This window comes from Prunus avium, chromosome 1 (assembly GCF_965620075.1).
Source record: "Prunus avium chromosome 1, drPruAviu1.hap1.1, whole genome shotgun sequence".
Classification (NCBI taxonomy): Eukaryota; Viridiplantae; Streptophyta; class Magnoliopsida; order Rosales; family Rosaceae; genus Prunus; species Prunus avium.
The window spans coordinates 57,827,429-57,843,393 of NC_142284.1; the positions used below are offsets into that span (position 1 = coordinate 57,827,429).

The 15,965-nt window shown below is 37.8% G+C and overlaps 3 protein-coding genes across 6 annotated transcripts; 2 read left to right on the forward strand and 1 right to left on the reverse strand.

The window, feature by feature from the left end:
- Positions 1-1,053: 1,053 nt before the first annotated feature.
- On the forward strand, positions 1,054-7,237 carry LOC110774176 (disease resistance protein RPV1-like). 3 transcript variants are annotated; one of them, XM_088251298.1, is made up of 7 exons: positions 1,054-1,922; positions 2,278-2,830; positions 3,270-4,371; positions 4,791-5,072; positions 5,184-5,870; positions 5,963-6,659; positions 7,036-7,237. In XM_088251298.1, the coding sequence occupies exons 2-6, from the start codon at positions 2,310-2,312 to the stop codon at positions 6,491-6,493; spliced, it is 3,123 nt and encodes a 1,040-aa protein (XP_088107424.1). In that variant the 5' UTR covers positions 1,054-1,922; positions 2,278-2,309; the 3' UTR covers positions 6,494-6,659; positions 7,036-7,237. The 3 variants fall into 3 exon arrangements, with proteins under 3 accessions (XP_088107424.1, XP_088107426.1, XP_088107428.1); XM_088251300.1 differs by having other exon boundaries at positions 7,050-7,237; XM_088251302.1 differs by having other exon boundaries at positions 5,969-6,659.
- Positions 7,238-9,384: 2,147 nt separating this feature from the next.
- On the reverse strand, positions 9,385-10,998 carry LOC110774175 (uncharacterized). Its single transcript, XM_021978718.2, has one exon. The coding sequence runs from the start codon at positions 10,551-10,553 to the stop codon at positions 9,504-9,506; it is 1,050 nt and encodes a 349-aa protein (XP_021834410.2). The 5' UTR covers positions 10,554-10,998; the 3' UTR covers positions 9,385-9,503.
- Positions 10,999-12,065: 1,067 nt separating this feature from the next.
- On the forward strand, positions 12,066-14,357 carry LOC110774171 (cytochrome P450 CYP749A22). Of its 2 annotated transcripts, none has more exons than XM_088251307.1 (5): positions 12,066-12,380; positions 12,506-12,729; positions 12,816-13,162; positions 13,266-13,644; positions 13,744-14,357. In XM_088251307.1, the coding sequence occupies exons 1-5, from the start codon at positions 12,113-12,115 to the stop codon at positions 14,170-14,172; spliced, it is 1,647 nt and encodes a 548-aa protein (XP_088107433.1). In that variant the 5' UTR covers positions 12,066-12,112; the 3' UTR covers positions 14,173-14,357. The 2 variants fall into 2 exon arrangements, with proteins under 2 accessions (XP_088107433.1, XP_021834407.2); XM_021978715.2 differs by having other exon boundaries at positions 12,070-12,380; positions 12,930-13,162.
- Positions 14,358-15,965: the final 1,608 nt, after the last annotated feature.

The following is a 15,965-nucleotide window of genomic DNA, read 5'->3' on the forward strand; positions in this document are numbered from 1 at the left end:
GAGACAGAGAGAGTGAAAAACAAAGGGTTTGCTTTGAATTTAAATGGGTTTCACCCAATTGGGGTTTCCAAATTGTGATCAGAAAAAGTGGGTTTTCCTTATATAAGGGGTTTTTATCACAAATGGTTCTTGAGGTTTGTCAAATTATCACTTTTGATCTTTTATAAATTTTTTCTGACATTATTGATCATTTATGTTACACCTCACACATCAATCTAGTCAAGCCGTCAAGTTCAATCAAAAGTTTTTTTCTTCGGAAAGAGAGAGATGGTGTTTTTCCAAATTGCGATGGGAAAAAGATTTTTGACCGTTGGGCGATGTCACTACTACACGGCGCTGTCACGCGATTTCTTGAGAGAGATAGAAAGGAGGTTTTGTTTTCGAACGTCAGCTTTAGGTAGCTCTCGGTATAATTACAGAGGCCCAATAGTGGGGCTGAAATAGTAGAAAACTCTACCCTTTAGAAACTATAAATTGAAAAACTCAAAGCCCATTTTTAAAAACACGAAAAACACCTATAAATTACAATAATATCACTGACTGAAGTCCAGCCCGTTTCACTAAAAAACCCAAACAAATTTATAAGTTTTTTTTGTCAAAATAATATATCTATCAAAAATTTTAGGGGAAAACAAAAATTTGTCATGGTTTAAAATTAATCTAGAATCAAACGAAATGAGCCACTTTTTATATTTCCTTTAAAATCAATGAGTTTTTTTTAATACATTCAAATTTTTATTGAGTCCTTTAAAATCATAATTGAATACATCCAAATTTGAATGAAGTTTAAAAAGTCTCGATCACCTAGAATTTTTTAGATTTCTATAATTCATGATTGAATACCTCAACTTTTAAATTTCTTCTTTTTTTTTTTTTTTTGAGAAGTAGTAAAGTTCCATTGAAGAACAGGGCACAAGCCCAGATACAACAAGAAGAACACTTCCAGGAGGTTCTTGCAATACAGAAACTAAAACAAACACACCAACTAAATACAAGTATTACAAGATTGTTAAACAGCAGAATACAACATTAACCCTAGCTAACAAGGAGTGATAGATTAGGAGGACCCAAATCCTTTCAGCAAAGAGTGCTTAAATAAGATCAAGACAGAGAACAAACTCTGAAAATTCATGGGACAGGAAACACCCCAAGAGTGGAGGGCATACCCGCACAACATCCACCAGGACATTCCAGAGAATATCACAGCATCCCCTAATCCCCTTGATCCCCAAGCACAGTAACTGTAGATCCACCAAATTTAGCAACTCCACCTCCAAAACAGAGAGATCTACACGAGACCTACCACAAAAGCAGCAGATCTAGCAAGATCAACCAAAACCAGCCACAAAAGACTGGAAGACCAACTCTTAAAGAAAAGGAAAGAAAACAAAACCTTGCAAAAGCAAGGAGCAAACAAAACCCAACAAAAGCTGCGAAGAAAAACTCTCCACAACATAACGGGGGGGCGAGAGGCCCAGATTATTAACCGAAGGGGGTGGATCCAGGGGAGAACCCCTGGAACCGATGAGGATTTCAACTCTGGAGTTGGTTTTGGGTTGGGGGAGAAGAAGAGTCGAGAACTTTTAATTTTCTTTAAAATCTCAATTGAATATCCCCGTAAAATGAGCTTGTAGTTGAGAGTGGCGGTAAATGTAGTTTAAACAAAGTCAAAAAAGGAAAAGTAAACGCCGTTTGCCTTTTTTACTAGTCTTTTGGTTTTTCTCACTATCCCCACCCACCACCATGGCTTGGTAAGAAAATGGTAAAAACATAATAAAACAATTCTTGAAGGAAGGCGGAAGCTAGCGGAGAAAGCCATGAGCGATTTCTCTCTCCTATCAAAATCAGAGTCCATGGCGTTCAAATCAAATGGATCGACGATATCCGCCAGCTGCTCTTTTCTAATTTCAAGCCCAGAAAAGGTGCCAATTGTTTCTTTGCCTTCTTCTTTTTCTTTCTAATTTTTTTTATCTTCCGATGTTTATTTTTTTAGGGATGCTGGAATATTTGTTAGATGTTTCCCCTGTTCATGTTAACCTGCATTTTATTTATTTATTTATTATCATATCTGCTATTATTAGTTTTTCCAGTTGGAGATTGACTTCTGCACCACCTTTTTATATTTGCATTATTATTATTATTATTTTCATATGATTCTCAAAAGCGAACCTTCTAGGAGTTTTCCCTGCCTTGCTTTTCCTTGTAATGGTAGTTATAAGCTGCTCTGCCTGTATTATAAGTAAACTTGCCTTCCTTATTTTCCTTGCAATTCTGTAGATCCCAGAAAGCACTGCATTTCTGTGGTAGCGATGAGTAAAAGGACAGCCCATGAAGCCTTCTCTTCGACCTCATCATCCTCCTCCTCAAAACGTTGGATGCATGATGTCTTCTTGAGCTTCAGAGGTGATGACACACGCAAAGGCTTCACAGGCCACCTCTACATGACACTGAAAGAGGCCGGAATCAATGCTTTTATTGACAACCAGCTAAGAAGAGGGGAAGAAATAACAGCGGAATTGGTGCAGGCAATCCAAGGGTCCAGGATCTCTGTCGTAGTCTTCTCAAGGAGATATGCTGATTCCAGCTGGTGTCTTGAGGAGCTGGTAAAGATCATGGAGTGTAGAAGAACACTTGGGCAAATAGTTTTGCCAATATTCTATGATGTTGATCCTTCGGATGTCAGGAAACAGACTGGTATTTTTGCAAAAGCAATGAAGAAACATGAGCGATCCAATAAAGATACAGAAAAGGTAAAGGTAGTGAGGTGGAGAGCTGCGCTTACTGAAGCTTCAAATTTATCTGGCTGGGATCTTAGAAACACTGCATATGGGTAAATAATTGCTAATCTTCTTTTACTGCAGGCTATTCTTTTTTTTTTTCTTTTTTTTTTTCTGGGTTGATTAGATTTCACCCTATATGAAACTCTTTTCTTATAGATTTTAACGTATTGACTACACAATTCTAGCTAATTTTAACATGGGGCTGACTCATCATGCTTAGTATGGAAATTCCTTGACTTGGCAATTAATTATAAGGATAAATTCACCAAGAAGAAAGATATTCTGGGTTTTTATTAGAAAAAGGATGAATAAAAAGTCTTTTCTTATGACCCTTTTTTATATATAACCATTTATTATTATTTTTAATTCCTGTTTATACTTTCAGGCAATAAGTTACATTAGGGGGTCTAAATAGCTTACACCCTTTACTAAAATATTTTTCTCTAGGATTCAGTTTAATCTGGCAGTGCTTCTAAATTTAATTGACAGGACTGAAGCAGAGTTTATCAGAAAAATTACCGAGGAGATCACTACACAATTCGACAGGACATACTTAAATGTAGCTGTCTACCCAGTTGGAATAGATTCTCGTGTGAAAGAGATTAGTATTTACTTAGATGTTGAATCATATGATGTTCGCATGCTTGGAATTTGGGCTATGGGTGGAATGGGGAAAACATCAGTTGCAAAAGCCATTTATAATAAATTTTATCATAGATTTGCATATAAGAGTTTCCTTGCAAACGTTAGGGAAACTGCAAAGGAATCAAATGGTATGCTGAGTTTGCAAAACAAACTTCTTTCTGATATCTTCAAACAAACCAAGATGGAGGTAAGTGACGTAAATAGAGGGGTCAATGTGATAAAAGAAAGACTTCGATGCAGAAGCGTACTTATTGTAATTGATGATGTAGATCAATTGGACCAACTAAATTCATTAGCTATAAACCGTGGCTCCTTTGGTCGAGGAAGTAGAATTATTATAACCACAAGAGATCGACACTTACTAGAGCACCTTGAAGTGAATACGATATATCTGGCTCGAAAAATGAATGAAGAAGAAGCTCTTCAACTCTTTAGTTGGCATGCCTTTAGAAATCGTTGTCCTAATGAAGGATATTTTGAAATCTCAAGAAGTGTTCTTGCTTACTGTGGAGGTTTGCCACTAGCAATTGAAGTTTTAGGTTCTTTTCTGTTTAAAAGGAGCATAAGGGATTGGACAAGCACATTGGAGAAATTGGAAAAAAATCCTCACTTCGAAATTCAGGAAAAACTTAAGATAAGCTTCGATGCACTGAGTGATGAGAACGAGAGGGATATATTCCTTGATATATCTTGTTTCTTTATAGGAGTTAACAAGAACTATGTCACAAAGATATTGGATGGTTGTGGTTTTTTCGCGGAAATAGGAATTAGTGTCCTTCTTGAACGGTGCCTTGTGACCGTTAATGAGAAAAACAAGCTCATGATGCATGATTTGATTCGAGACATGGGCAGAGAAATCGTGCGGGCAAAATTCCCTAAATACCCTGGAAAGCATAGTAGATTGTGGCACCAAGAAGATGCAACAGATGTATTGACAAACAAATCTGTAAGTACTTTCCCAATCAGACTTAATTTTATGTTAATAACATGTGATACAAGAGAAGCACAGCTGCACAGGTATCCCACGTATATCTAATGGTACAATGCAAGGCTCTAGTACACGAAATCATTACATTGCTCTATATCATTACATGTAACATCTACAGTTGCAGCTAATTAGGTTCAATTGTACCAAACAAAGCTCAATTGAGAAAAATCAACAAATACAATGCTCTGATTGGCAAAACCCATACTGTAACAGGTCATAAGAAAGTATAAATGGGATGACTGTGTTTCATAGAACAATGCTATATCATATACCTCTCATGTGGTTTATACATGCATTCATTACTCTGCTACATGTGTGTATATATAAATCAATGTTTTTCACATGCATTCTTCTTACTCGGTGCCTTTTGTTAACAGGGAACTGAAAAAATTGAAGGACTCGCTCTAAAATTGCTAAGATCTGACAACACTATTTTCAGTGTGAAAGCATTTATAAGGATGAAGAGACTAAGATTGCTCCAACTTAATCATGTGCAGCTCACTGGGGACTACAAATATCTTTCCAACAAGTTAAGATGGCTTTGCTGGCGTGGATTCCCTCTAGAGTTCATACCAGAAGATGTCTTCAAGCACTTAATAAACCTGGTTTCTATTGATCTACGGTATAGCAATCTCATACGGTTTTGGGAGCATTCCAAGGTGTATAACCAAGCTGTTAATCTTTTCCTTCTGATTTTATACCTAGAATCACACCCTTATTCTCTTCTTTTTGGATTTTGATTTGTGTTTTCTTTTGGTCTTGTCTAACAGTTGATTGGGACGTTGAAGATTCTTAATCTCAGTCATTCACATTACCTAACACAATCCCCAGACTTTTCAAAACTCCCAAATCTCGAGTATTTGATACTCAAAGACTGTAAGAGCTTGTCCCAGGTTCACCACTCCATTGGACATCTTGAAAGACTTGTTCTGGTGAATCTCAAAGACTGCATAATGCTTAAAGATCTTCCGGATAGTTTCTATGAGTTGAAATGTCTTGAAACTCTTGTTCTTTCTGGCTGTTCAAGATTTGAGAACTTGGGAGAGGACATAAGGGAGATGTTATCATTGACAACTCTTCTTATAGATGGCACAGCCATAAGAGAAGTACCATATTCTTCCATAGTACGACTGACGAACCTGACGTGTTTATCTCTACGTGGCCTGAAACTTAAAGAGCCCAATCCTTTCATTAATCCTGTGGTATTGCCAAGAATATATCCTCCTCTATTACAGGGCTCAACTTCTAATACAGGATTTCTTCAACTTGGCAATTCATTAAGAGAAGTAAATATAATGACCAATTGCTTTTACATCCTTCCAAGGGCTCGCACCATAAGCCATTCCCCAAACCTTGTTGAGTTTCCAGGATTGGATGAGTTACTAAACTCCCCAATGTTGATCGCACAGGAACGGTCCACCAATATCACTTCCACTCTTAAGAAGAGCATCCCACAGGTTCCTCTCTCTCTCTCTCTCTCTCTCTCTCTCTCTCTCTCTCTCTCATGATACACACATATTTCTCATACATCTTGCTTGACTTGGTATAGGGACAGACTGCGAGCAACAATGGTGGCATTGTTCTCCCTCGAAACAATATACCGAAGTGGTTCATGAATGTCAATGATGAGGGTGACCGAGTCCATTTTCGAGTGCCTCAAAATACTGGTTCTAATTTGAAAGCGTTGACTGTGTGCGTCGTTTATTCTTCTTGTTTAGACAATGACACATCTCTGGATCGTTTTTCTATTTTTGTTATAAATCATACCAAGCTCATCAGCTTTGTCGTCCGTCCAATGGATCCCTATGCAATAACTTCTAATGAAGTTATTTGGCAAGGACATTTATCAAACAATGAGCTCAATTTCCAAGGGGGAGACTCCATTGAGGTTTACATTGTAATTGGATGTGGTTTCAGGGTGAAGAAAACAGGGGTCCGTCTAGTATGGGATCCTGACTTTACCAATGAAAATATGATTGAGTCCGAGTCTATCCCATATGCTTATTTTCTTAGTGATGATCAGGACAGTGAAAGAACTAAGGGGTGGCTTGGCTGGGCTCTAGCCCACATCAAGAAATAATTCCTTTTAGTTGTCCTCATTCCGTCTCTGGCTGAGGGCTGAGGGCTGAGCTCCCAAATTATTGAGGTCTGATCCCAATGAGTACAGATGAAGAACTAGCAGAGAAAGAAAGCTGATGCAATCATGCAAGTATGGAGGAACAACTAGCAGTGTGAAAAGGGAAAAGGTTAGACAAACTGAACTTGAGCCATTTATTTTGGCACCAAAAATATTGTGCATAATTGATGGACACCGCTTGCCTCCTTTCTTGGTAGGAGACATTCCTCCTTGCAATCAAATCACAAAATACATGCAAAAATAATTTATCAAAAATACAAAAAGAAAAATGTCAGCACGCATATCAGATAATGATTGACAGGAAAGGAGGCAAGTAATTTCCATGTTTGATCAACAAGCATATGCATACAGCAGCCTTATTGTCTAATTTTGCCTGTAATTAATCATTGTAGTAGAATAAATCTGCTAAAATATGTATTTATTTATGTCACATGAAAAGGCAATAAAATTTTGTCAGTTGTGTAATTTTCTTACACCTACTATAGTTTTTTGATTGCAGGTGAATTCAGAGAAGTTGGATCATATTCGACTACGGAGAGGATTAATTCCGTTAACTTTGATTGTAGGGGTTATGGCTCTTTTTGTTCTTTTAGGTTTCTAATTATTTTTAAACTGGGGCTTAATTTCTTTTCTTTCATCATTCTAAATTTTTGGATATTTTTTTATAAGATAAAGTGTATGGGAATATCTAAGCAAATTAATTTTGTTTTAAAAAGAATAGTCAAAAAATTTGAGAGGTAAAATGTAGTTTAGTCACAAGTGCAAACAGAGTAAAGAAAGGCAGAAACTAGAGGAGAAAGCCATGAGAGATTTCTCTCTCCAATCAGAATCCCGCAAATATATATATATATATATATATATATATATATATATATATATATATATATATATATATATATATACATGTACAAATTTATGGAAATTCACCTAGCTCAAGTAAAAATTTAGGAGCCTCTATTGTTCGACTCAAACTACAAAACTACAACAAACAGCTGGTTGAGGCAAAAGGATTACATCCTAAGTCAAAGGAGTTTAAGGTGTAAGAGGCAGCAGCGCCAACCCACAGTGCGCCAAGTTAATCGTCTTCTTCTACACCAATGCCTCTTTGAAAGATAAACACGCTGTTGGTCCTTTTTCCCGTGAACACTCCTTTTGATGGTTTGATGACTTGGATCTGATTGCTCTGTAGAGTGAGGGGGTTGTTGGATCAACACCAATGCCCCGATTGGAATTTTGGCTAGCGAAGAGGATTCTTTCAGCTTCTGAACAAAATTAACAATTGGATCAAGTTGACAGGAACGAGCGGGCTCGGGCTGGGTCCTATCGGCTTGTTCCTCCTATCCTGATCGAGAGTTGCATAGGCGTGCCACTATTGGGTGTAAGACCAGCCCAATAGACCTGGTGTGAGTGGTGTAGTATGTTGATTTGTTGTGTTTGCACTTATTCTGAACTTTTGCTCAAGCCATTGTGCTCTAAGGGAGGTACTGGCCTGGATGAGTTCTTTTCTATGCCTCAATCAAGAGGACTTCAATATTCTTTCATTTATGTGTGTTGGTCTGATAGATACGAGCAATACCTAATCAAACAAGAAGGGAACCAAAATCGTGGTTAATGATGCCCTATTTGGGTTTAGAAACCTAATTTAAATTCAATTGGCCCTTAGATCGGGTTAATATTCCAGTCAATTAGAGCCCAACAATATAGTTCAAGCCTAAATTAACCTTTTACTTTTAGACTGACAGGGCCCTATTCGGGCCTAGACCTCTGCTTTAGGTCCGAATGATAAATTTAAATAATACGAAGGCGGGAAATTAAATTAATCTATAGAGATATTTAAAATATGTAAAAACAATTAAATAGCAGGTACTTAATGAAACAGTTAAGATAAACTCCGAGGTCTCTTTAGCTGATTTTAACTTGATAACAAGGAACAACAAGAGTTTTGAATTTATCCATTCAACTAATTCAAAATATTGATTACAAAGCAAGGACAAACTGGAGATTTCTCTATCTAGTTAGATGGATACATGAATTCAAATTGATCATTTGAAAGGAATCATACCATGGAGATGACAGAGCAACAAAAAGATGAACACAAGAGTTGTCAACTGGTTATCTGGAAATTAAGCAGGCTTGTTTCAAAAGATCTTGAGTTTTTCAAGTGTCTTCGAGACATTGCGTCTAGATTTTGGAGAGAAAGTCCTTTTCTTCTATTGTGGAGGCTCTTTATTTATAAGTGAGAAGCTTCAATGATGAAAGCTGAAAAAGGATATTTGGCTGCTATCCAAAGTTAGCTATTGATCTGTTGATCTGGATCGGTTCATAAGTGAAAGGATGGAATATCTCTGACAAAATCGCTGGTTTTTCGAGGTGTTTCTCTGACTTGAGTTCTCTGTACCTGGAAATCTGGTTGGCAAATCGACTCCCTTCGGTTCTTGTGGCTTTTATCCAACTTGCTTTCTTGTTGGGCGAGAATAAGGTCAAGTCATCATTAATGGTGACAATCCTTCTTCAGACCCTCACGTGGGTCTATGTGCAACGGTTACCAATCTTTTTGACTTTAGTATGGTTCAAAGATTTGGGCTCCCTGACGCTGTGGGCTTTCATTAATTTTTCTTATCTATTGACGGCCCAAAAAAAAAAGATCCCTTTTGTTTTAAAGAATAGAAAAGATATTGGGCTTGGGTTTCACAAATATGTTCCTTGGAGAGATAGACCATTTTTGGCCCATTTGCAAAATATGGTACAAACACACAGCATCATGAAAAATTCATTTGATTCCATTGAAGAGATTTAGAAAAATACAGTTCAACTTTTCATCATCATAAAGAATATTAATCTAAAGTGTAATTAATTTCTATGAAGTTGGTTTCCGAAACACGAATCCAAAAGAATCCCTAAACAGAAACTAAGAGCACTTTTTATATTTATATGTATATGTATGTGTTATGTACTAAGAGAGTTGCTCATTGTTGAGACAAGAAGTTGATCCAATATGTTGGTGAGCTTCCTCCTTTGCGGTGGTGGTGGTGGTGGTGGTGCTATTAACCTTGACAAGCACAAAGCAAAGCTGAGAGTCATGGTTGAGGCGGAATGACCAAAGCTGCACCATCTCATCTTCCTCGAGTTTATTTGCCTTGGCAACCTTTCTCCATCCCGAAACCAGATTGTACACATGGTTGCCTCCCATTTGCCATTTCTTCAGGCGTAAAGAATCGAAGCTCAGATCAGATGGGTTGAGCATCAAAACAGGGATACCAATCAGCCGTTTCTTCTTGTCAGTGTCACGAATATCCAAATCACTCTGCTCCTTTTCCTTAAGAAAGTCTCTGCTTTTGCCCTTAATCCCTGGTATCGAAAATCGAGCATTATTTGCAGACATATCAGACGCACATATCTTCTTCTGGATTACAAGTTTCACATCTCCACCAATTCCACTAATCTTGTGTTTTAGTTCTTGAGGCAACTCTGGTTTTGGCTCCAATTGTTCAGTTTGAACGTGAACCCTTTTCTGCTTCTTCTTTTTCTGGTTCAGATTGTTGTTGTTGTTGTTGTTTTGGAGAAGGTTGTCACTCCCAAAACAATTATGATCATCAGAATATTCTCTCTTCCTTTTAAGAGAAAGAGGGCCAAGTCTACTCCTTTTCTTCTTTGGAATGAAAATGTCATTCAACTCAAACCCTAGCTTGCCTGCCAAAACCCTTCGTTCCCTTCCCTTTCGAGCAAAGAAGTTGATCAACTCTTCAACAACGGTCTTTTCGTCCAAAAGCAACTCCTTCGATTGTTGGGTTGCTACATCAGCCAATAGCTCCAAGGAAGACAGAGTTGAAGATGAAGATGAAGATGCTGATGCCCTTTTCTCTTTCTTGATCGCCATGGCCTTTTTCTCAACATCTTCCTTCCAATGTTTCACATCAACTTCATAAGACTCAAGATTTAGAGAATTTGAAGGAAACCCATCAACCCCAAAATCAATAATCTTCATTTTGCCCATCACTCCCATTGAAACAAACCCACACAAAAACAAATTAAACTCAGAAAAAAGACGAACTTTACTGCTTAGACTGACAGAATGATCAGAAAAACAAGTGGGTTTCCAAAATGTTGAGTGACAGAGAGATCGCTCAACTTCCGAATTGAAGAGAGCGAGCGAGAGAGAGAGAGTTTGCTGTGAATTGAACTGGGTTTCCAAATTATAATGAGAGATACAAGTGGGGGTTTCCTTATATGAAGAGGATTCACGTTGGAGAGAGAGAGTGTGTTTCCAAATCCTTTGTGGTGGTGGTGTTATTATCCTTGAAGGCCAAGCAATTAAACCAACTGGCAAAGCGATTCAAATCTTATTAGGAATCCTAACTATAAGTTGCTTTTCTGCTCTTGCTCTGTTTTCGAACGCTTCTTCTTTCACATGTATTCCACGTTTTATTTATTTTCTTTACTTTTAATGCCTTCAAAATTTTAGAAAAATGACGCAGGTGGTTTGGCTTTTTTTCTTTTTCTTTTTAATTTGATTATTAAAAAAAAAATATTGTTGGAAAATTAAATAAAATTTTAAAATCTACAATTTTTACCTATTTTATTTTTTTTAAAAAATTTACCGCACGTAACGTAAATATAACAGTTAATGCATGTTGCCACTATTTGAGAGACGTATATCCATATGCTACAATATATTATGCATGTCAAGGGTCGCACACAAAGTGGGAAAAAGAAAAGTTGAGATAAAGAGGTAGGATATTAAGCATATTTTCATTTTAAAATAGGAATGATCGGATGAATAAAACATCATGAATAAAGCACGACTATTCTTAATAGGTTTTTTCCTTATTTGACCTAATGAAAGTGAGGAAGATTTGGGATTGTGTCGTGACTTATTATTCTGATTAGACTGTCTCCGTGCGCACTCGCGTGTATGCAAGAGACATTTTCATCTCACACACGCTTACGATTGATAAGTCCATAAATGTACTAATTTATGTATTATTTAAACCCATATCATATAAATACATCAGTCTCCGGAAAACTGAAAATGAAGAAAATAAAGTAATAAGTCATCTTTTAAATCAAATTCTCCTAACCGTTAACCGTTAACCGTTAACCGTTAACCGATATGCATGTTGAGCTTCTGTGATGCTCTACACGAAGACGAGTCAAAGGGATTCAATTCAACAGAGATTCTCACACCGTGGAGGTGGGCCCATCCTACGTAGAAGACGTTGAAGTCATCCGATGACGGTTGATTAGGAGCCGTTGATTTCAGTGACCCAAAGACTATATACTATAACCATACAGGGCAGGGCAGGGCAGGGCCGGGCAGGGACAGACTTACAGCTGTTTTAAACGTTTTATTCTCCCATAGATTACCCTACAACTTGTAATTTTAACTCTAAATAGACGAATCTTGCCTAAATTGGAAGTAATCATTTTCATTTGTTCTCCCAAACCAAGTAAATATTTATCATCAACAAAGACGAGCAAGAAGCTTGTTAAAGAGAAACTCTTTAAAGAGGAAGAAAACTGAGAAACAGACTAGGTAGGTTGAGAGGAGAAGAATTAGGAAAAATGATCCTTGTCTCAAGCATTGTTTGTGTAACGTTGCTGTTGTTGTTGGCTATGATCAAGATGTTTGAAAAGCTATGGTGGAAACCGACTCGCATACGGAAGCTGATGGCTCTGCAGGGGATCAAGGGCCCTTCTTACAGACTTATCCATGGAAACACCATAGAAATCTCCAACATGAAAAGGGAAGCAATGAGCAGGCCCATGAGCTTATTACATGACAGCTTTCCTCAAGTTCAACCTCACATTCACTTGTGGACCAAGTTATATGGTAAAGAAACCCTTCCCTTCATGCATCTTCAACTATATGGTCAATATTTGTATCTGATATTGCTAACTATTTTTGTATTTTGAAATTGCTTCTGTATCAACAAACTTGTTACACTTTGGAAACAGGGAAGAATTATCTTCAATGGCATGGCTCCAAACCTCAGCTTGTCATTACAGAAGCTGCAATATGCAAAGACATACTGAACAACAATGATGGGGCTGTTCAAAAAGCAGAGACAATAGGATATTTGAAGAAGCTATTAGGAGATGGCCTCACAAGATCCTCAGGTGAAAAATGGTCCAAGATGAAAAAGCTGGCCAACCATGCCTTCCATGGAGAGAGGTTAAAAGTGAGTTCCTAACGTTACATATTATTGGTGATTCTTTCTTCGAGCATAAAAAATTTAGAGTAGAATTTTCCCATTTTGTTCATCAGAGCATGATCCCAGCAATGATAGCCAGTGGCGAGACCCTAACGTTATATATTATTGGTGATTCTTTCTTCGAGCATAACAAATTTAAAGTAGAATTTTCCGATTTTGTTCATCAGAGCATGATCCCAGCAATGATAGCAAGTGGCGAGACAATGCTTGAGAGGTTGAAAAACCATCAAGGCAGAGAGATTGAAGTTTCCGACGAGTTAAGGTTTTTCACTTCAGAAGTGATTTCCAGAACAGCCTTTGGCAGCAGCTACTTGGAAGGCGAGAACATTTTTGAGATGGTGATGAAGTTAGCCTTCTTGACATTCAAAAATGCTCACAAAATTAGGTTTCCAGGTATCAGGTACGTAACTCAGCCTTGTTATGCATAAAACTACGTTTCCTTCTAAGCTTTGCAGCAAACAACTATTGATCACACAAATGTTCTTTCATTTTCAATGTTGCAGTATGATCTTTAAAACCAGAGATGAGATTGAATCAGCGGAGCTTGAGAAAGCAATACGCAACAGCATAATGGAGGTTATTAAGAAAAGAGAAAAGAAGGCAATGGCTGGAGAAGAAGACGGCTTTGGGAGTGATTTTCTTGGATTGCTTTTAAAGGCTCACCATGATACCAATGAGAAGCAGAGGATTTCAATGGACAATTTGGTCGACGAGTGCAAGACTCTCTACTTGGCTGGACAAGAAACCACTACCAGTTTGCTTGCTTGGACTGTCTTTCTTCTGGCCCTCCATAGAGATTGGCAAGAGGAAGCAAGAAAGGAGGTCCTACAACTATTTGGCAAACAAACTCCAAACCCTGATGGCATTGCCAAACTCAAAACAGTAAGTAAGAAAAATCAAATCAATTATTTGCTTATTGTAAGTTCGAAATGCATGCTGATTATTTATTGTCTAATTTTAACTTTGATGCATGCAATGCAGATGAGTATGATTATCAATGAGTCCCTGAGATTATACTCTCCTATTGTTTCCTTGGAAAGGAAAACTGAGAGGGAAGTTAGACTGGGAAATCTCGTAGTCCCCGCTAATGTTGAACTGCTAGTCCCAAACCTAGCATTTCACCATGATCCTAAATTTTGGGGAGAAGACGTGCACCTTTTCAAACCAGAGAGATTCTCAGAAGGGGTTGCTAAAGCTACCGAGGATAACATAGTCGCATTCTTTCCCTTTGGAATGGGACCTCGAAATTGTGTGGGCTTCCATTTTGCAACTATTGAAGCAAAGATTGCTCTGTCAATGATTCTACAAAACTACTCATTCACCCTCTCTCCGGCCTACGTCCACTCCCCGTTTCAATTGCTTACACTTAGGCCACAGCATGGTGTTCGAGTAACGCTACACCCGCTCTGAACTGTGTAGACCACGTGGATATGAGGTTGAATGCGGGGAAACCCTGGCTTTGAGTTTCAGTCAAATAATGGTATTGGGTTTGTGAGTTTTATTTATGTACGTAGAGTACTGTTATTGGTACTTCAATGAAGTATTTGAGAGAAATTGACAATAATGGCTCCAATAATAGTTTCGTATTTTTTTCATTTTTATACAAACGATATTAAAGGAAGGAGATTCGAAAATAGGATTTTGGATCGCTCGACGCTCTTAATCACTTCAACTACAAATCCCTTTCATAGCTCTGTATTTATGTACGCAGGGAAGGAGTCCACAAACCTTGAAAGGAATTTTTTTGTGTGCTGCCTGATAAGTCTCTTAGCTTTTGTTATAGTAAGCTGCCTAGCAAATGGAGAGAACTCTACATCGCCTCCTTCGAACTCATTCTCTGCTTCACCCCTCATGGTCCGCAGCAAGAATGCCTTGGCCTTGCGACACTGAGTATTGAAAAGGCCTCCAATGGAAGTGACAAATCCATCACCAGCTCCATCACCAGGACGCTTGAGAAAGGTTATTGGATGCTGGTCAGGTTGTCCTGGCTGACCTTTATTTATCACTAAAATTAAGGTCGCTATCGGGAACACCAGATCCAATGGGTTCCCTCTGACTATTAGCCCTTGTCTTTGAACTTCTTACCTTATAAAAATGGACAGAGAGAATTGAAAACTGGAGTTGAACAGGAAAAATGTAAGTGACATAGTAATTCTTCCGGTAGATCCTAAATCTTCGAAAGGTTTATGAATTCGAACAGAGAAGGCAGCTGCGGAAATAGCCCATAGGGACCAGAAGTTTAATACACAGTCTAGTAAAATGTAAGATAAAGTGGCTATCAGTTCCTTTGTTATAGCCTATAAGAAAATGAATTTTATGGAAGAAAGGAAATGAGTACAGAAAGGAATGGAAAAGTAGTCCATTTAGGGATACCAAATAGAAAACACAAAGCAAAAGAACCATGAAAGCCACACACAGTACAAACTCCCAGTCATGATGAATCACACTACAGGGAAAATCTCAAATCAGTAACTCTAAGAATTTCTCTAGCTATCACTCTCTCAAAAGAAAGATTCCAACGAATCAGTAATCTAATATATAAATGGACACATAGACAAAATAGTGTGGGAAGAGAGAAGAGCACATGAAAAATTCATTTGATTCCATTGAAGAGATTTAAAAAAATACAGTTCAACCCTTCATCATCATAAATGAATATTGATCTAAAGTGTAATTAATTTCTATGAAGTTGGTTTCTGAAACACGAATCCAAAAGAATCTCTAAAAACTATATCTATATGTATTACGTACTAAGAGTTACTCATTGAGACAATAAGTTGATACAAAGAGTTACTCATTGATGAGTAAGAGCAGAGGTCCCAGAAGAAGTTGATCCAAGATGTTGGTGAGGTTCCTCATTTGTGGTGGTGCTATTAAGCTTGACAATCACAAAGCGAAGCTTGGAAACATCACTGACGTGGAATGACCAGTTATTTGCCTTGGCAATCTTGCTGCATCCCCTAAAAGACGGAGAAGGGGAGGAGCGGTTATGTATGTAATTACGGTCTTTGTTGGCCGTTGCTCCGGTCGAGCACTCTGTTTTCTTTGTCCAATTCTGAACATGAACCCCTTCCTCTTTCTTCTTTTTCTGGCTCCCACTCTCAGAACTATTAGGATCAGCAGTACATTCTCTCTTCCTTTTCAGTGTTTTCATGTTAAGAGAAACAGGACCAAGTCTGCTCCTTTTCTTCTTTGGAATGAAA